General features: G+C 51.9%; 7 protein-coding genes across 7 annotated transcripts; 3 read left to right on the top strand and 4 right to left on the bottom strand.

Moving 5' to 3' along the window:
- Positions 1 to 2,465: 2,465 nt before the first annotated feature.
- Positions 2,466 to 4,517, bottom strand: POX_g08950 (uncharacterized protein; the record flags this gene model as incomplete). Its single annotated transcript, XM_050117717.1, has 2 exons — positions 2,466 to 2,797; positions 4,463 to 4,517. 2 exons carry the CDS (start codon positions 4,515 to 4,517, stop codon positions 2,466 to 2,468), a joined length of 387 nt encoding a protein of 128 aa, XP_049965861.1.
- A 673-nt stretch (positions 4,518 to 5,190) lies between these two features.
- Positions 5,191 to 9,740, bottom strand: POX_g08949 (Structural maintenance of chromosomes protein 4; the record flags this gene model as incomplete). Its single annotated transcript, XM_050117716.1, has 3 exons — positions 5,191 to 5,286; positions 5,347 to 5,424; positions 5,496 to 9,740. The coding sequence occupies 3 exons, from the start codon at positions 9,738 to 9,740 to the stop codon at positions 5,191 to 5,193; spliced, it is 4,419 nt and encodes a 1,472-aa protein (XP_049965860.1).
- Positions 9,741 to 10,048: 308 nt separating this feature from the next.
- POX_g08948 (uncharacterized protein) lies at positions 10,049 to 11,124 on the top strand (the record flags this gene model as incomplete). Its single annotated transcript, XM_050117715.1, has 3 exons — positions 10,049 to 10,202; positions 10,296 to 10,525; positions 10,579 to 11,124. The coding sequence occupies 3 exons, from the start codon at positions 10,049 to 10,051 to the stop codon at positions 11,122 to 11,124; spliced, it is 930 nt and encodes a 309-aa protein (XP_049965859.1).
- Positions 11,125 to 12,102: 978 nt separating this feature from the next.
- Positions 12,103 to 14,140, top strand: POX_g08947 (uncharacterized protein; the record flags this gene model as incomplete). The annotated part of the gene is made up of 4 exons (XM_050117714.1): positions 12,103 to 12,148; positions 12,206 to 12,292; positions 12,560 to 12,593; positions 12,649 to 14,140. 4 exons carry the CDS (start codon positions 12,103 to 12,105, stop codon positions 14,138 to 14,140), a joined length of 1,659 nt encoding a protein of 552 aa, XP_049965858.1.
- A 326-nt stretch (positions 14,141 to 14,466) lies between these two features.
- Positions 14,467 to 15,087, bottom strand: POX_g08946 (40S ribosomal protein S20; the record flags this gene model as incomplete). Its single annotated transcript, XM_050117713.1, has 3 exons — positions 14,467 to 14,551; positions 14,661 to 14,884; positions 15,046 to 15,087. The coding sequence occupies 3 exons, from the start codon at positions 15,085 to 15,087 to the stop codon at positions 14,467 to 14,469; spliced, it is 351 nt and encodes a 116-aa protein (XP_049965857.1).
- Positions 15,088 to 15,533: 446 nt separating this feature from the next.
- POX_g08945 (uncharacterized protein) lies at positions 15,534 to 17,630 on the top strand (the record flags this gene model as incomplete). The annotated part of the gene is made up of 1 exon (XM_050117712.1): positions 15,534 to 17,630. One exon carries the CDS (start codon positions 15,534 to 15,536, stop codon positions 17,628 to 17,630), a length of 2,097 nt encoding a protein of 698 aa, XP_049965856.1.
- A 241-nt stretch (positions 17,631 to 17,871) lies between these two features.
- POX_g08944 (Delta 8-(E)-sphingolipid desaturase) lies at positions 17,872 to 19,612 on the bottom strand (the record flags this gene model as incomplete). The annotated part of the gene is made up of 2 exons (XM_050117711.1): positions 17,872 to 19,342; positions 19,410 to 19,612. The coding sequence occupies 2 exons, from the start codon at positions 19,610 to 19,612 to the stop codon at positions 17,872 to 17,874; spliced, it is 1,674 nt and encodes a 557-aa protein (XP_049965855.1).
- Positions 19,613 to 19,761: the final 149 nt, after the last annotated feature.

The following is a 19,761-nucleotide window of genomic DNA, read 5'->3' as shown; positions in this document are numbered from 1 at the left end:
CGATTGCACGCCAGCACACAAGACCACGCGAGATCGAAAGATTGGAACGGTGGAATAACCACCAGCAGCAGGAGGCGTAGTCGCGGATCCCTCGTGGATCAAAAAGAGAGGGTGGACAGCGGACGAGGCGTCAATGAGCGTGGGAATCAGAGATTCAGGAGAAAGAGAGGAGAGGGAAAAGAGAGAGGGAGTGAGAGAACGAAAGCAAAACTCAAAACGGCATGACCCAGGTCCAATGAGTGGTGGATCGAAGAGAGAGGTCTGTGGCAGGTGCCAATCAGGATTACCGTAGTTCTATTTAATTTTTCTTGGGCGAGACACCATCAACATGGTGGAGGGCGTTGGTGTGTTTTGCCTATTTGGAGGGGGGAAGAGGGCAGGTGTGATTTGTGATTTGTGCCTCGTGGTATGATTGTACAAGTATTGTCACAGGGACCATACTGAGGGCTGGGCATCTCATTATTGAGGGGGGGGATTGGAGTGTGCACTTGGCACCGCAAATACTGTAGCACCTGGTCTTAATTTACTCTCGGAGTCTCATACTCTTGCAGAGACTTTTTGGTCGAGTGGACTGGGTTTGAACGGTAAGGGGAAACCCGCTGGGGGGACCCACCACCTCAGCACCAATGAAGTTGCCTCGATAAGATGAACGGGGGGTCATCCCGTCCGTCTCCATCAACGCTAGTCTGTTTCTGGTTAGCGCCTGTGAAGCAGCCTGCGGCCCCGTGCTTGGCCGTGCTGCCCCCTGGCCAGTTGCCGTGGCCCGTCCCCTCGTCCTTCTCGTCCTTCCCAGCAAAGTCGTGACGATTTCTGGAATGGAACCAACTCAGGGGCTCACCAGTCGGCGCTGTGGTTGGTCACTTGCCGATAAAACTCCATCAGAGTGACGGGTATCTTCATGTCAGGGACGTGGATGCACACTGCATTGACTGCACTAGGGTGATCAACAACATGCTGCATGTTCCAGGTGAACCTCGAAAGAGGGCGGGTTGTTAGCGACGAAATGGCGCATCTGTATTGATTGGCTCCATGAGAGACCGTCGATTGGACTCGGACCCACGGTCGAATGCAGTGGCGGAGGGGATGGAGGTTTGAGAATTGGTGATGGCTTTTTGGAGACGAAAAAAAAGTGGATCATCTGGTGCAGCCGCCGACCCTGGGAAGTGACAGACAAGCTAGAGTGTATCCCGGAATCTGACAAAACAGCCCGACGGCGATGCATCGCTGCTGTGGTGCCACCACAGCATAGGATGACCGTTCGACCGACGGTAAAGTAGTCCATCACGGCAGACTATCGGGCTCCTCTCAAAACGTAGAGCAGCGATCCTTTCGTACAAGAGGTGAGCCCTGGTCGTATCGAGATTGTACGCCCATACACTGTGGCAACTGAACCTCATTGAACCTTCCGACGACGATGAAACAACTAAGCCCGGGAGGGTTCTTTTTCCCCAGATGACTATACAGGTACCTATGTGGTGGACCCAGGCTAATTGGCGCAGTAGGCATCAGCCAGTGCTCATATGGATCCTTGCTTGTACATGATCTTCGGCTATAAGTGAAAAAGACTCTTGGGCCTGGACCGTTCGTCCAACCGGACAATTTTCCAGGCAGTTGCCGAAGCAAGAACCTTCAACTCTTCTTTTTTTTCACTTTACCACGGACTTCTCCACGGCATTGGTCCCAAAGAATCAAGCATGAAAGGCACGGGTCTAGATAATTACTCGACAATCTCGACTCTACGGCCGATACATATACGAGCCCGCTGCGTCCTGTATTGCACTTCCCAGAATCTTTGGGGGCGGTTTCCAGCTTAGATCAAAATAATCCAGCCCGTTTCCTTTGTGACTGTTTTGAGATCGGGTCATACACATGTTGCCATGTCGTCGGTGGTCCTTTGGTTATCCGTGCTTGGGCCTGGTCAAATCGCAGAAGCCGTTCAATGGTGTAACTCGTTGTTTGGAGATCTCCTATTTAGTATGTAGTATTGGTCTGTACCCCGGCGATTCAGGTTCATCCAGGCCAAGCTTAGCTTCATGAAATGACCATCATGTATGTATACTGCAACAAATCACAGCTAATCCTCTGGTCTCTTTCCAACCACAGGCATGGATCGAGTCTCAGCTCCATTTTGACTCTATATACATCCATCGGGCACCGGATGAAATTTTACTAATGAATCTGAGAAATGAAAAATTCCCCCAAGTACAGTTCAGCAAAAAGCATCCACACCATTAACATTATCATCGGTTCTCATCAAATTCATCACTCCAGTCCACAATACAATGCACCAGGTCCATTAATCATCAAGAATCCACCTGCCATCACTCTCTCATCCATCGCACATGTATCCATTTAACGCAATGTCCACAATACCTCTCATCCCAACTCTCACTCTGACCACTTCATCCCAGACACCTCATGTACATGATACCTATCTCCTACCCATTTCTACCACCTCGTCCCCCTCAAGAAATATACACCTTCGCTGGCCGACGCACATCCTCACGATACCCCCGCGATCGACTCCGCGGCTTCTCCACATAATAATCCACCGTCGTGGCCGGTCGTCGTCTCCGGCGTCGATCATCTCCCGCCGCCGTCCGCACGGTAGGCGGTCGATACCCCACGTCTGAAACATCGTCGCTGGCCCAGGGTAATTGAAGGAATCGCCAGAGCCAGAGAAGTAGCAAGGTACCGAAGATGGAGCCGATGACGATGCCGGCGATTGCGCCGCCGCTGAGGTTGTTGGGACAATCGTCTGTGGCGCGCGGGATGAGGAGGGGGTGTTTGTGGGAGCCTATGGGATGGAGAAGGGGGGGTGTGATGTTAGTATTGGAGGGAGGTGAGTGGGAAAATTGGGGAAGAGAGATGAGGTAGTAGAGAGTTGGTGATTTTTGGTGGTGGGTGTGGTTTTGGTTCTATATCGCGGGTGATGTAGTAGAGCCATGGTTGACGGTTTGGAGATCGACTCGTGGTAACTCCAGTGGGGAGGGAAAGGGAAAATCATATGGAGCCATGGTTGTGCGGGTGAGTCTCTGGATCAGATGTGTTGATATCTTGAAAGTACCAATAAACTCACCATGGAAGTAGTCTTTCCGACACGCTGTCTTTTATTTTTTTTTGTTTCAATCCCTCGTGATGTGGAAAAGTGAGCTCAATGCTCAATAGCTCCTGTTGAATGGCTCGACGGAAAGCTGAAGGATGACAATTGCGTCGGGTGGAGGAACAGGCGGACAGCGACAGAGGTAGATAGTAGCACTCTTTTCTATCTTGGACAGAATAGCTGCATATACAAATCCACCACGTTGTCGCTCCCTCAGTCTTAATCAGACGAAAGCAGTATCTGATCCTCGAGGCGGCTGCACGATTGTACCAAAACCCCACTGAGAGAGCACTTTCTTCACTCTCCCCATGGACGACAGCCCGCCGCAAGGCTCACACTTTATAGTGGAACCAGGTCCAGAAGTAGACTTTCCAAGCAACAAAGCAAAATCTCATCGTTTCCACATATGCAATTCATCCGGATTTAACCTAGTAGGTCCTTTTCAACTCGTCCCGAGTCTGAAGAGAAATCCCCGCGCTGACGTCAAAAGATCGACTCCGGTACATCCAGGACGGTTGAAGGCTGAATGGGCAACTACCAGCCACTGGACGGATGAAAGCCGGAATATCGAGGAAACTGGGAATGGGACGGCAGGAAGGGAGAAGAGGGGGCAAACCATATTCATTCTAGTGGTCATTGGGTGTTCAGCGGGTGGAAGCGGCAGACTGAAGGGACAAGGAGACGGTTCTTGGTTTAGAAAGTGGGCAGGCAATTTGTCTCTCTATTTATTTGGGATTAAACTATTTATCAAACTGAATACTGTCTTTAAAAGACACGCAGACTGTACTGCGGTGGCAGTACGACTATACACGGATGGACTGCTTGAATTACTTGGTCATCTGACTTGGTGGCATACCATCGTCTCCATCAACTATTTACCAATGATGCATCGAGTGCTAACATAAACCAGAAGGGATGGTCGCGGCTCGTCAACAGAGGCACGACCTGGCTGAGAGCTGGAGTTGGGGGGAAACGAGGAGGCTGGGATCCTCAGTCCGTGTGAGTTGCGGAGTATGCGACGAGGTGAGTTGAAAGTTAGATTTCCAAAATCACAGAGAGAGAGAACATCAGGACCCATCCAAGTAATCCTGGAATCTCGATCTCTCCGAGTGGAGAGAATCAAGTCCAAACGCAAAAATCTTAATGCAGGTCATCTCTTAGCCCTTTCTTAGTCTCGGTGGCCGACCACTCAGGGATCTGCGGCTCAACAATGTCAAAGAAGATCCTAACACATCTTCGAATCTCACCTGAAATAGATGACGGGAGGTCGTCCGAATTCTGCAATTTTGGTGTCAATTTTCCATCATCTGCCGATCCGGCTCGAGCAAAGAACCAGGTCCATCCTGGCCAAGCTCGTACACGAACGAGAGCTAAAGGTACCGGAAAAACTGTAACGTGCAAGGTCCCGTGTCATGACGTCGTCATTTTGAAGTCACGCCAAGCCCACACCCATCCCCATCTACACGTGGCTCGCCAACCTTTTGCCAGTCTCCAAACATGGGGGCGTGCAGGTCAGCCTGAGGGGGAATCTCTGCTGACTTGGTGGGATGAAAATAAAAAGAAAGGAAATGAAGAGAAAACTGAAGCAAGCAGATATTTCAATCACAAAAGACGGCGATTCAAACACAGGACAAGATGGGCAAGACGAGTGATCACGTATCCCCCATCGCCGATACGGTCGCCATCAGCTTGATCTCTGCGCAGAGGTAGAGAGAGGGGCTCCCTGGCATGAAATTTAAAGCCTGTTCATTCTTGAAATGAACTCTGATTCAAGACCACCCACGCTGAAGGCAACAAGTTACAAGGTGGCTCCAGAGCTCTCCAGTGAAGAGGTATCATACCTGAATCAGTCCAACGCAGTCCGCTGTCACTTAACCAACGACAGCTGGTAGAAGAATGTATTGGAGGAAGGGAACATTCAGTTCCAAAATAAGCACACAAACTCCCAACCCATGATATCATCGACAGGAACCCATAGACAACCTTATCCAACCAAGAAAAAAATGAAGTATGTCCAAGAATGCAATAAAGACGAAGAAAATGGGGGAAAGAAGACAAGGAGCAGTGCGTGTCCGAACCCCAAATCATCACCGGCCCTCAATGTAGTCCCGGTTTTCAATCGTAACACTCTTCGTCATGTGATTGACCTTGTATACACCCACGAGACGCGAAGCAAGTTCAAACTGTGGAGGGAGTGAGCAAACGGATGTACCATCGGTCAGAAGGGAAGAAGCCAAGCTTACCATGTTGTTGCGCAGCGAAATGACAATAAACTGTGCATTCTTCGTCCGCTCCTTGATGTAAGAGGCCACAATTGAGACCTGGTCACCATGTCAGCCATCAATTCGGATGAGAGGGGGGGGACCGAAAAGAGTCAAGAAAGGAGACATACGTTGCGGAAATCCAAGGCTGCATCAATCTCATCCATGACATAGAGTGGCGTCGGCTTGTAGTGGTGCAGGGCAAACACCAGAGCCAAGCTCGAAAGGGTCTTCTCTCCACCCGACAGATTACCAATGTTCTTCCAACTCTTCTTGGGAGGCATGACCGAGAACAAGATACCTTCCGAGAAGGGATCGAGCGAGTCCACGAGCTCCAGCTCAGCATTGCCACCCATAGTGATCATCTGATACATCTCCTTCAGGCGAAGGGAGATGATCCCGAACCCTTCCATGAAACCGTTGAGTCGGGCGGAACGAAGCCCATCCAAACGAGCCTTGGCAGCATCCCGGGAGGACAGGGCCTCGGCCAAGTCTGCAGAACGAGACTCATGTTCGGCGGCACGACGACGGTACTCTTCAATGACAGAAAGATCAACGGATGTGTTCTGAACCTTTTCCTCCAGGGCGGCAATCACCGCCTTGAGCGACTCCTTGTTCATCGCATCCAGTTCATCCTTGGTGTATGTCTGAAGCTCGGTTGTTTCCTGCTCCTCGCCCAGGTCGCTGATGCTCTGCAGAGAAAGCTTCGACAGCTTCTCCTCCCAATAGCGACTGCGCTTTTGGTTCTCGGTGAGGGCTTTCTGGTTCTCTTCCAACTTGTTCCGCATCTCGATCTCGGTGGCACGCGTCTCGTTGAGCTCGGCAACTTTCTCGTCAAGCTCGGCCTTGAGCGACTTCAACTCACCCTTCTTGGCCTCGAGAGCCTCTTGAGCTTCGTCGGCCTTTTGCCTCCAGTCTGAAGCATCACTGGCTTGGTTCTCAATATCCTCCTCGAGTTTCTCCAGCTCCTCCGCGATTTGGTTGATCTCCTTCTCCGAGGTATCGCGGGCTTTCGAATGCTTGGTGATGAGCTTCTCGTTCTTGGACTTTTGAACTTCGGCATTGGAAATTTCGTCGTTGAGAAGGTTGATCTGCTCCTTCAGTCCATCCACCTTGGCCTTTTGGCCACGGAGACGGACACCGCCAACTTCCATGATCTTGTTCTGCAACTCTTGAATCTCCTCCTCAAGGCCGCTCTTCTCCTGATTGAGCTCCTCGATCTCATCACTCATGGCCTCGATTTGCCTCTCCAGAGCGGCCGCCTGGCTTTCGTCAGACTTGGAAGGCTTATGCGTGACTTGCAGTTCCTTCACTCGCCGCTGAGCGTCCGCAAGACTTCGCTTCGCACTCTCAATCTCCATCATGATTTTTTGGATCTTCGTGTCCACGCGCGGGATCTCTTCTGTCTTCTCCCGCATGTTGGCTTCGATGGTCCGTTGCTTTTCCTGGAAGATTTGGAATTTGCGTTCCAATTCCTCCAGATCGGCTTCAAGACGCCCGACTTGTTCCTTAGTAGTGTCTGCAACTTGCTTAGAAGACATGCCACCTCGAGCGACCCGGGTTCCACCACCACTCATGGTACCAGAAACGTCAATGAGTTGACCGTCAAGAGTCACCACTCGCCATCGTCGTGCCCCGTAGGCAATACGATTGGCTTGCTCAAGATCCTTGGCTACCAGGGTATTCTGCATGACACTGTAGAAAGCAGGCGCAAATTTGGGATCTTTTGGCTTTACCAGATCGAAGAGTCGAGGCACACTTTCCGGGGTGTAGATAGTTGACATATCGCGACGAGGGAGACGATCAAGGAGGATGAAGTTTGCACGGCCAAGGTTGTTTTTGCGAAGGTAATCGATACATTGTTGACCAATCTCAACAGTCTCGACTACCATGTTGTCAAGCGCGGGGCAGGCGGTGGAAATCGCGACATCGTACTTCTCGTCAATCGTACCCAGGTTACCGAGGCGACCATGGAATCCGTCGATACGACCAGACTCTTTGAGCCGCATGAGACCGGTCAGGACGCTGCCGCGGTTTTGCGTACTCGCCAAACTCGCCCGCGCTTCTTCGGCCTTTTGTCGAGCACTAGAGACGTGGGCCCGCACCTCGGGCTCACGAGCACCATACTTTCTAAGGTCGTTTTGCAATTTGGCAAGTTCAGCTTCCAGAGTCTCCTTCTGAGCCTGGCGTTCTTCAAGCTCATTTTCCTTGGCCATGATGTTTTCCTCGATCATCACCGTCTTGCCTTTCGCTTCTTCCAGCAAAACAGCGCCTGCGTTGCTTCGCTCATGAAGAATATCGAGCTCGCTTTGAGCAACAGCCATGGCTGATTGTTTCTGGTTGATCTTTTCGTTCCAAGGCTCCAAAGACTTCTGCTTCTTTGCGATCTGTTCGGAGAGTCCTTGTGTCTTCCCCTTCAAACTTTCGCGGATCGACTCGAGCTCTTCCTCCTCGGCCTGCATCTCCTTTTCCAGTTGAGAAGTCTCCTTGGTCTTCTTTTCGATGTCGTCTGTGAACTTCTCGACAAGACTTTGGCTTTCAGAAGCGGCCAGGCGGCTGGTCTGCATTGTCTTTTCCAACTTCTTGTGCTTTCCAAGAAGAAACTTTTTCTTCTCTTCAAACTTGACGTTCTCCTTGTCGTACTTGGCCATCTCCTTCGCCACTGCCTGTGACTCCTTCTCCATATTCTCATACTCCCGAACACCACGCTTGTAGGCTTTCTCGAGCTCCTTGATGCCTGTTTCGTTGCCCTCGTGCTTTTCCAGCTCCATGTTCAGAAGTTCTTGCATCTGGAGGATCGCTTCCTCGGTTACACGGACATTGTCAGCGCATTCGTCAATGTAAATTTGGTAAAGGGCGGACTGTTTCTCTGCGAGCTCGTTCTCATCACGGAGATAACCCAGCGCCTTGTCCTTTTTGTCGACCAGAGCAGCCTTCTCTTTCTCGACGTGCTGGACACGGCTGTTCTTTTCAACACAAACGTCGTTCAGAGTTTCAAGTTCTGCGGCAGCCTCGTCGATGGGAGTCTTGTACTGAGAGGTTCCAATAATATCCTCTAGATACTCGAGAAGGCCCTCGTCATGTTCGTTGGCAGCTTTCGGTTTCATTTGCGCGATTGACTCGACTTCACCCTGAAGGATCAGGAAACGCTTGTGATCCAAGTCGATGCCACGGTCCTTGAGGAAAGTGGTTACCGCTGTGAAGTTGGTTTCCTTTTTGTTCATATAGTATTTGCTGCTGTTGTTCTTGAATGCGCGCCGGGAAATCACCAAATGTGAGTCGGGGAGAACTTCGTGGCGACCGTCTGGCAGATCGATGACCTGCTCGAAATGAACCTCCACTTCACAAAAAGGAAGGTTAGGATGCTGTGCAGAGTTATGAATGAGGGCCGAGATTTTGCCCTGGCGCATCTTGCTCGCACGGAAACCGAAGACGAACAACAAGGAATCAATAACGTTAGATTTTCCTGAACCATTGGGTCCCACCACAGATGAGAAAGATGCGTGAAATGGACCAACAACCTGTTTGCCAGCGTAACTCTTGAAATTTGTAAGAATGAGATTTTGGATAATCATGCGCGGCTTCGGCTCCGCAGAGTCCTCGGCGACCGCAGGCAGTGGCATGTTCCTGGACTTCATCACGATGTCCATCGGGCGCTCAAGTACTGTGGAGTTGGGGTTGATGATCGGGATTTGTGGTCTGGCTTCTGTGGGTCGCTGGGAGGGAGTCTGGAAGTTCGTAGCGGAGTTGGTGTTGTCGGACAGAGGTGGCACACTTTCCCGATGTGCCCGCGTTGGAGTGGTCTCTGGCGACGCGGACGGCTCTGGAGTGGGAAGTGAGCCCTTTGTCGACTTCGGAGTGATCGAAACACGACTCTTGAGGGGTTGAGTCATACTTTGTCTTTTTAATGTCGCCTTATTCAAAGGCGAATCAGGATCAGCCTCCGCAGGCTCGACGCTCTTCCGCTTTAGCGCGGCTTGATTCGATGGAGAATCAGGATCAGCAGCGGCAGAGGCGATACTGACTCCCTCGTCATCATCTTCATTTTCATCCGTCTCTTCTGCCTGAGAAGTATCCGACTCTTCCGTCTCCGGTGCGATTGACGTTCTCGACTGTCGTGACTTTTGCGCCGGTTTCACAGTGGCTGGGGTGACGGGCTCGAGAGTCAATCGCTTCCCAGAGGAGCGCTTTGACCTCTGCGCAACGGGAGTGAAATCCTGTTCATCTTCGCTCTCATCCTCGTCGTCATCACTGTCTTGCGTCGAGGCGGTGGGTGTGACGTTGCCAGCGTCCTCGGATTCTGATGTCTCCTCAACGACATAGCTTCGGCGCGCGGCTGCACGGCGCGAAGGCCGAGCTTTTGCGATCGAAGCCATTTTGTGCCACACAAATTAGTCAGTGCGGCGCAAAGTCATCAAAGCGAGCGAGTCGTAGTTTGGATGCGGGTGGGTGGGGGATTAGAGTTGATGAGATGAGGGGAAAAAGATGAATTGCAGATATACGGAAAGGTGGGTTGTTTACCTTCCACCCGAACAGGCAAAGTGTTGTTCGGCCCTCACAACAAATCGCTCACCGCCTAGTAAAGTTACCGGCGTAATCTTACCACTCCGCGGAGGAGGCGCTTCAAAGCTCGCAATCTGCACTCTGCGACAAGCACTTGTTCATCAGGAATCACTCTTACGCCATGGCGCAGTGGGAGAATTTCAATCACATCTTCAATTTCAATAAAAAGCTCTCATATGATGCAAAAGTGGTTGATCAAATTATATCCAACCGTAAAGCACTGGAGAACCAGCTGTTTGCTGATCGCTTGCTAGGCGTCGCGGGCATCAAAGCAGGTAAGATCATACGAAGCTGCCTTGCCTCTTCAAAGAACTACCTCTAGATTTCTCCGCTAACATGCGCTTGTTGTTTCCTGCTGCTGGAAATAGTGTCACAGGTCTATCCTCCCAAAACGAACGATGAACTCCGATCGCTCGTTGACCAGATTGTCTCCTCGGAACTGGACATTCATCACAAGCAGGCCTTGATCTATTACATCTTGAAAGACTGTCGCAGTGCCCCGGAAGCAGCTTCTCACTTTGCGCAGAACTGCCATCTTCCAGAAAAGTATCGTCTTTTCATTGAGGGTCTCTGGAACTTGGATCGCCTTGAATTTCGAGTTCGTTTTGCTTTTCTACCGTTTGGTTTTGTGGCTTAGCTAACAAAATGCAGCGCGCGATTGAATGCCTCACTGAGCCCTCCCTCATCCCAACTTTCCCAGATGATATTCTTTACGTCTTGACCTTGCCGCATCTTCCCAAACATGACGACAGCCTCGCCATTGCGTACTATCTCACCACCGCTCCTCCTCTGGCTGGCCCCAAGGTGCAACGAGCATTCTTTGAAACCCTCTGCCGATCCAACGTGACGGAGGCATTTTTCTTTACTCGTAAATGGGATGAGTCTCAGCGACGGATCTACTTTGAGCAGCTCATTGAATTTGTGATGAGGACACCAGCCGGGCAGACACGGAGCAAGCGCGCCATAGAACTGGTTGGTCTGCCTCTGGGGGAAGATGAGGAGGCATGGTTTGAGGAGACACTCCTGCATGGGGCTGCGAGAGCTTTGCCAGGAGCCAAGGATACGGTGATGATGCGACGATTAGCCACCGGGCATATCACAGAACTTGGCAACGAGCTGGAGGCCTTGGGCGGCAAAAAAGTAGATGGGCTGAACTGGGACACATTGCGAGAGAGCATGCGACGAACACAGAATTAACACAAATATACCCCGCAAATGCTAATAAGTTACCTACCACAACCAATCTTTCGCTGCCATTCCAGAAGAAGGACCGGGGATCGGTCGTAGCATTGTAAAGTCAACGTTCCCGAACCTTACTTGTTGCCTGTATTTGGGCCGCCAGTGGATGTGAATCTTGTTCGTAGTGGCCAGTTCGCAACCTGAGTACGGCACCATGCTTGATATTTCATCGTCAAAGACCGTAAATTCCAACAAGAGTCATATTCCTAAGTTCACGCCAACAACAAACTCTCAGGGTGGTCCCATCACAAATGAGGCTTTCGAGGTGAAGGCTCGAGTGAGAAATTTTTCTATCAATCAATACATATCAATTGCCTTACTTAATGGACCAATTACGTTAATTCCGCAAGGAGATCAGAGGACAGGAGCAACAGCATTTAAAGAATCAATGAAAACATAATTCACGAGTTTATTGCTCGAGTATTATCAAAATGAAGCTTCCCCCACAGGGTCTTTGCTAAAAAAGAGAGAAAAAACAGTTAACGGGACACACTTGATTGAAAATACACTATATCTGGAATTTTGAACAATTCAGCTCCATGTTCTATGCTAAAAAATGATTTACTTAGGGACTTTCTCGGGCTGTGGTGTGAATAAAGACTAAAAATATCAAGTCGATCCACACCTACTTCAGTCAAGGATATACTCAGGGCCTTATCACGATACCGATAACGATGGTCGATAAGTTCTAATCTCGTCCAGTGTGAAAAAACAGCTTCAATCCTATTTCACACGTATGACCGACCACGACTCATTGAAGTAAGATATCACACTGAATCATTGAGCTCACTTTTGCTTCACGGTCGCCTTCACCCAAGAAGCCCGAACTTTGCATTACGCACGTGAAGCGTGTGTGTCGCGTCACGTGGGGCTGCGGTGCATCAACCCGTCATTCATCGCAACAAGGGCCAGCATTAATGCAGTGACGGCAACACCATGGTCGTCTGCTCCTTCTTCCAGCAGGGACGTTGTAAATTTGGCGGTAAGTTTTATTGTCTAGTATGATGGATGAATGACCTCTATACTGACTTTGATGCAGACCGCTGCAAGTACGAACATCCCGGACGAGGCACAGCCGGCGCTTCTGGCAACCGATTCGGCGCGCTCTCAGGAGGAGGATTTGGAGGTAAGCCAATCCCACTCTTCGGACAAACTCCCATGACCCTCAAAAGCGGACGTGTTTGTACTCTCTACTCTCTATGAAGTGAATAGAGTGTCCTCCTCTCCTCACTACAAGGACTCACTTTGCAGTGTACAACCTGTCTTTCACATCATCCCAGTGGTCCCTATGTTTGTTCTGCTGCCCAATAATTTTGGACTCAGAGATATTGTCCATTCATCACGATGTCCAAATTTTCAGTCGCCTTCTTGCCTAACTGTCATTCTGTCCTAGGTCAACCAGGAGGAACAGCTCAGGGAACAACAGAGTGAGTGCCCTTCTGACAAGAATCATTCCCTTCCGTACGCTAAAAACAGGGACAGCTACGGTGTCACAGCGAACGATATCAAGCTCGACCTAACTGCTGGCAAAGGACGTCCAGAATGGGTCTTCTCATCCTACGCGCCGAGTCGCAATGTCCCTCGACAGTTGTTTGGCGGCCCTCAACGAGAGCTGAGCATGGAGGAAATGCGCCTTCGTCACTATGAGCTCGCCGCAGCAGGGAACATGAACCAGGCTGTGCAGGAGGCACAGACCTTGTGGCAAGAGTCCGTCAATCAGATGGAATCTGCCCTGAATGATCTCAATGGCGCCGTGAAATACATCATCGATGGAGCCAATGAGCATCCGAATCGCCTTGATATTGTCGAGCGAGCTCAAAACTCTGGCGGTCCCCAGCCATCCGCCTTTGGACAACCGTCGACAGGACAACCAACGAATGCCTTTGGAGCTCCAGCTGCGTCGGCTGCTGCAAGCTGGGGCAAGCCTTCAGGGTTCGGTCAACCTACAGCCTTCGGCCAAGCATCGGCACCACAACCAGCGCAAGCAGCTGCTTTTGGACAGCCATCGCCATTCGGACAACCCTCGGCCTTGGGCCAGCCCTCGGCTTTGGGTCAAGCTACAGGCTTCGGTCAGCCCTCTCAGCTGGGACAAGGCTCGGCTTTTGGTCAACCTTCGTCTCTTGGAGCTAGTGGACCAGCAGCGTTTGGCAAACCTGCATTTGGCCAGTCAGGGTTCGCCACGACCGGAGGAACTCAGTCTGCGTTCGGTCAAACGGGCTTCTCGCAGCCTGCCGCTCCAGCAACTGGCGCGTCTCCTTTCGCACAGGCAAGTCAAGGTCAGCCGGCCGCAACCGGCTTCGCTGCCCTCTCCAAACCATCGCCCTTTGGGCAACCGTCTGCTCTACAACCAGCTGCGACCACAGGCGGCTTTGGCCAACCTGCTCCGTTCGGGCAGCCATCACAGTCTGCATCACCATTTGGCCAGGTTTCACAGCCGCAGCAGCCGCAGCCGCAACAACCACCGCCAGCAGCTGCACCCTTCGGGCAGCCATCCACGGCGCCGAGTCCGTTTGGCGCTCCATCATTACAACCGCAGCAGCCGGCAGCTGCTCCCTCGCCTTTTGGTCAGCCTGCCGTTTCGCAAGGTGTTCCTGTGCAAAAGGTGAATGCAGGGCCCCGCGCATTCTTAAAGATCGACAATCCCAACGAATTGAATCCATTGCCGCCTCTAGAGGGGGAGACTCGACGCGATCCTGCCAACAACCGTCTAATTCTTTGGAAGGGCCGTCCAGTGACATACATCAAAGACACGCCCTGCTATTTACACCCACAAGACAACAAGACCTGCGTTCGCATCAATTTCGCGGACGGCCCTCCAGATGATGCGAGTTTACGAGACTCCCAGGCTAAGCCCGAGGAATACACTCCCGAGGTTGAAGAAATGTACAAATTCTTCCTCGAGAATGGCTACTTTAAAGATGGCGTGATACCACCAGTGGCACCCAGGAAGGACTTCATCAGCTTTGATTTTTAGGTCACACGTCGAAGTCAATGAAAATGGAAACGCATTCATTAAAATGCGATGGTGTTCTGTGTCTATGGAAATTTCTCATACAACCATGGCGTCATGATTGTAGTTGCAACACACGGGTTGCATGAGACTACGACGGATTCGAAAAAGTCTATTTTCTCAAGATGTTTCCATTTTTTTGTCTTCCAGGTTGTAGCGGGTATCTACCACAGAATTCCAACACGGGCTCGTAGTAAACGACCAACCGCTGTTGAGCGCCTGCATTTTGCTCGGCACTTCTGGCAATCGATCCCGAGACCCTCCCTGGTTCCATTGCGGAACTAGTGCATTTAAGCAGCAATGGTGACCTCAACCTCAACACCGGCCTCGATGTTGATGATGATCTGCTTGACAGTCTCGGTGGGGGCGAGGAGGCTAGACGGACAATGATCAGCCATTCAGTCCGGACATATATGGCCATGCATGTCCAGCGGTTCCTTATCCCCGCTGTGACACACTGTCGGAGGCGATGGTGAAAACTTACTCGATGAGACGCTTGTGGATGCGCATCTCGTACTTGTCCCAGGTCTTGGAACCCTCACCGTTGGGGGTCTTACGGGTGGAGATGGTCAGGGTCTTGGTGGGCAGACGAACGGGGCCCTTGACCTGCAGGGACTTGGAGCGAGCACGGTCGATCAGCTCCTGGCAGACCTTCTCGAGGGAGGCAACCTTGCGGGAGGTGAGGGTGATGCGGATCTTGTGGACCTTCTGCAGTGGGCATTAGCAATTGAAAGGTTGCAATTGACGAGCGATTCATGTGTTGGATAGCGACATGATATCGTGCACACGGCGAGTTGCGCCGGCGGCGCAATACGATATTCTGTCCACTATGCGATCCACGACGATTGAGGCACGCGGGTCGAACGTACAGGGCCCTCGCCGAACTCCTTCTCGGGCTTCTGGAAAGACATCTTGAGTTGATTTGTCGGGGGTATAAGACGGAATGCCGGTCAAGACCTGAACTGCTGGGTTCGGTAAGGTGATGATGGCCGATAGAAGTTTTGTGTGGAGCGAAGCGAAAAGGTTCAGTGCGGGAAATCTTGGCGTTTTCGGTTATCGCACACTAAGCTCCTTTGGGGGACGGACGGGAACTTTGCAGCCTGAGATTGCAGGACTCCAAGGCCATCATGTGATGCTGAGTCAGCGTAGCTCCGCGGGGACCACATGCGGTAACCGCTAAACAGTAAAGGGTGTCCAGGTGCGGTTGCTTGGCAGTTACGTATAGCATACAGTTCACCTTCCAAGTTTCTCATCAACGAAAATTTTGATTCTGAGGTACTTGGAGTTGCACCGCGAAGCTACGCCCAAGTAATCGTCGCGGCTCATTTTTTTTTCACCACTGTGCAACCGGTGTTCAATGGTAGCATTTCCGCCGCTAGCTCCAGTGCCCTCCCCCGCGGTGCGGAGGGCGATTCCCTCCAGTGACTGGGATGCGTGCTTGGATGCATGGATGACTTTGCTCGGAGTCCGGCTCAATTCCCCAGACCAGAAATTCCGAATATCCGCTGCTGAAGACTCATCAATAATCTTTTTCCTGGAATCTTTTTACCAACATGCAGCTGCCGGTGACTCCGGTCTTCAGTCCGGGCCCAAAGCTCGACAGCTACGGAAGCTCTGTTTTCTCACAACAAGACGATACTTGCTTGAGCTTTCCGGCCCGCCAGAAGGTCTCTTGAGCTGGCAGCTCCTCGGCAATATTTGTTGTGCCTATCCGTCCAGTGCGGCGTTGAAGACGTCATTATCAGCTGCGTGGGATCTGCATCACGAGAGGATATCCTCCAGCGTAGAGCAGGGGAAATCACATCTGATCAAAAAGCTCACTTCAGGGGCCGCCTCGCTTTCATCTGACACAGTTGCCGATATTCGCCGGTTGACGATCCTTGTATCGACCCTTCCAGAATGCGGCCAGATCCTGATGGCAGGGTCTGATTACCTCGACACTTTGAATGAAGCCTACCAGATGAGGGCGAGCAATGAAGAGCTTCGCAAGATCATTGTTGCTAATGTCTACGTCGGTCTGGTGTCTCTGATGAAAGAGACCACCAACAACCTGTCGCTGTTGCTGGACCAGCTCTTCAGCCTCAAGGCTAGTGCGGGTGTGGGCACTTCTGCAGTGAAAAGGGGACCCAACCTGCTATCAGACCTCATATGTAGCTCGGACCTATTACAGCGTTTGGAAAAATATCTCGCTGGTCGTCCTCAAAAGCGAGGTCAAGATCTTCTTGTCCTTCTGCGCGACTACCAGAGGGAGATGAACCCCTTTCACAATCGCTACCAAAGGCGCAAACGAGTGGAAAAGGGGAAGCAGGCAGCAAATGGGCCTGCCGTCCCATCTGATTTGCACGCTCATAAGATGTCGCTCGTGTCCCAAGTTCAAGACTTGTTCCCAGATCTTGGCTCAGCCTTTGTCGTGAGATTGCTGGATACCTTTGGGGACGACCCCGAGACAGTCATTGCGCATCTTTTGGATGATTCACTCCCGTCAGAGCTCCAGTCCCTCGATCGATCCGAACAGCTCCCTGAAATGGCAGAGGCTCATCATAATTACCTCGAACCCCGGCCCACACCCCCAGCCGTCGCATCGCCGTTGCAAGAACCAGTTTCCTCACGCAGAAATATCTTTGATGATGATGTCGACCTTGCAGAACTCAGTCTATCCGGCGCAGCAGAGGGTAAGGTTCGATTTGGGCGTGCCAATCCGGACCTCACCGCCGACGAAGTGCTCGCAGATCGCAGCAAGCATGCTATCAACAAGGCAGCAATTCTCTCTGCGCTGGCCACATTTGATTCGGACGACGACGAACGAGATGATACCTACGACGTTGCGGACGTGGGCGGTACTGTAGACAGTGCCACAGCGGGCACGGACGCCGAGGCCGAGGTGGTTTCGCGGAACCAACAAGCTGCGGCCGACCAGCTTGATCTGACTCTTCTTCGCGCTTACAAGTCCAATCCCGCCATATTCGCTAGGGATTCGGCGACTCGTCGCGCTCAGCCTCGCCTTGCACTCAAGCGCGAGACCAACATGACCGATGAAGCCATTGAGGGATGGGCAGTCATGCTGTCCCGGGATCCGAAGCGCCTCACCAAGCTGGAGAACAAACTCACTGACGAGCTTGGTGGGGGTGCAGGTGGTTCGCTGAATCAGCCGGAGCTTGCGCCGACATCATATCGGAAGCCCCAGGCTAACGATGATTCCGACGGAGATGGGGAGTCCTCTGGACCAGGAAGCGGGCGTGGTGGTCGTGGTGGCCGTGGACGTGGCGGGCCCGGTAGGGGACGTGGCAGGGGAGGACGAGGTGGTGGTCATCCGCCTCAGTCTGGCGAGCAGGGACAACAGCACACTCCCATTGCGCACCAGCGAAAGGAGCAAAACAAGGCCAGTCGGGCGAATCATAATCGCCGTCAGCAACGAGCCAAGAAGATTGCGCGAGTGGGGGGCTTACCAGGCTGATAAATATCATCAAAGACAGCCTCAGCTTGGTGACAGCCCTGGAAGTATCCCACTATTGAGCTGAAAATACAGCGGCAGATATCTTTTTCATGCTATCACAAAGATGAATCACGAGATATGAAGACAACGTGTACTCGGAACTATAGTTCTGCTCTATCGTAGGTACAAGGGTGAGAGAGATGAGGATGAATATAGGGCTCGCTAACTAAACTCGACAAAAATGGATTCTTTGATTGAACATTCAGTGGGGATGCGCGAATACGCCCTCCTTCGCGATAGACTTGCGGCATTCTTCGAGGATGCGCAGTTGTTTTGCCACGTCGCCAAGCCGGCCCACGACTTGCTTATTCCCATCGTAAAAGGTGAAGAGAGCATAGGGAATACCAGTGTCGCGACAAAATTCAGCGACGTATTTCTGCGCTCGGCGCAGATTGTGGCGAGGCATGCGTGGGTAAAGGTGGTGGATCGCCTGAAACTGCAATCCACCGTGGAAAAAGTCCAGCCAGGTGGGGCAGTCAACATCCATCGTCGTGCGCAGCATCTTTTGCGCAAATGATTCGTTGATGCCGAGGTCCGCCGTTGACATGGCGAAGTGGGACAGGGTGATTTGAACGTGAAGAGGGGACGAGACGACATGAGAGACCAGGATGAAGGTCAGTCGACTGCTCCAGTCTGGAATAGTCTTGTACACCACGAGGTAGCAATACCAGTACCAGAAGAACAGCTGCCCGCCATACTCCACCCACACGTGCCACCGAGCTGGGCCTTTCCTGGGCGCCTGGCGCTTGAGCAGATATTCCCAACTCAGACGGTAGAGATTGAACCGGGCGAGCATCATGATTGGATAATAGGAGTAGTTTTGGATCTTGAGCATAAATCTGGAAAAGGCGTCAAAAGTCATGTTGCGGTCGTAGTAGGTGCTCTGAAGGCTGTCGAAGAACCGGTGAGAGATTGCGAAAAAGGGCATGTGCTCAATATCCGGGTCGTGCTCGGGCTCGTTGGTCACGATGTGGTGCACGTTGTGGCTCCGCTTCCACCAACCCAGACTCAGTCCACCAATGTAATCGGCGATGATAATCCCGATGATCGTGTCGACGTGGAAATTGTGGGTAATGCCCATGTGGCCAGCATCGTGGGCAGTAAACACCAATTGGTGCCAGAGACAGCCAAGCCAGAACCCAGACGTTCCCCACCACCCCAATTGAAGAAACCAATACGACAGAGCCGCGAAAAGGGTGTAGCGACAGCACTCGACCAAGTAGGCAGTGTAGTTGCAGTTGAAGAGCCCTTCGGCGAGCATTCGCTCATTCAAGTCCCGGTACTTCTGCTTGATGCTCTCTTGACTGGCAGCATCCAGGGATGGATATTTGACAGTGTCGAAGACAATCTCGTCTCGGGTGCGTGCATCCAGGAAATGTGGCCGGGGCGCAGCGTCTTCGTTCGGAGGCGTTGACACCCCGGAGCTATCTGCCCCCGCTTTTCGATGGGTTGTGCCGTTGGACTCAATCGCCTCGAATATCGGCGATGGTGGTGTGGAGGCACCCGAGCTGGCACTATCGTGAAGCGACGAGTTGTCCTCACTCGAGCAGGTATCTTCGTGGTACGGGCGAAACTTGCCGCCTTGAATGGGGGGAAGGAAATTGGTCCAGGTGCCTTCAATGCGACCAATCTGATAAGCCAGCATGATCTCACGAGCCTCCCTTGAGTGCAGTCTGTATCACATCCACCACGGTCAATCAGTAAGTGTGGGTGCCTGGAGTTGGGAAGTGGTAGACATACGCATTGATCTCATCGGTTGCATCTCGGCCTACCATATGCTTCATCGGCTTCTCACCACCTGGGTGGAACTTCATATACGCGTCCACTTTGAGGACCCGGCCCTCGAAAATGACCACATGTTTGCCCTCTGCAATCTGACCTTCAATGTACCGGCGGCTCAAGATGGTGTCCTTGCGGGACGGTCGGAGGGTTGTACTCCCCATGCTTTGCTGGTGACCGATACACTGTGCCGTATGTGAAGTTGGATGTGTCTGAGCGATTGTGGGAGAGGACAGAATGAAGAGGTTTACGCAAACATTGTTCGTGAAGAGGACGAACGGGAGTGGTGTAAACAGAACCAAAGACTGGCCGA

This window comes from Penicillium oxalicum, chromosome VII, assembly GCF_001723175.1.
Source record: "Penicillium oxalicum strain HP7-1 chromosome VII, whole genome shotgun sequence".
Lineage (NCBI taxonomy): Eukaryota > Fungi > Ascomycota > Eurotiomycetes > Eurotiales > Aspergillaceae > Penicillium > Penicillium oxalicum.
This window is presented reverse-complemented; position numbering and strand designations above follow the sequence as displayed.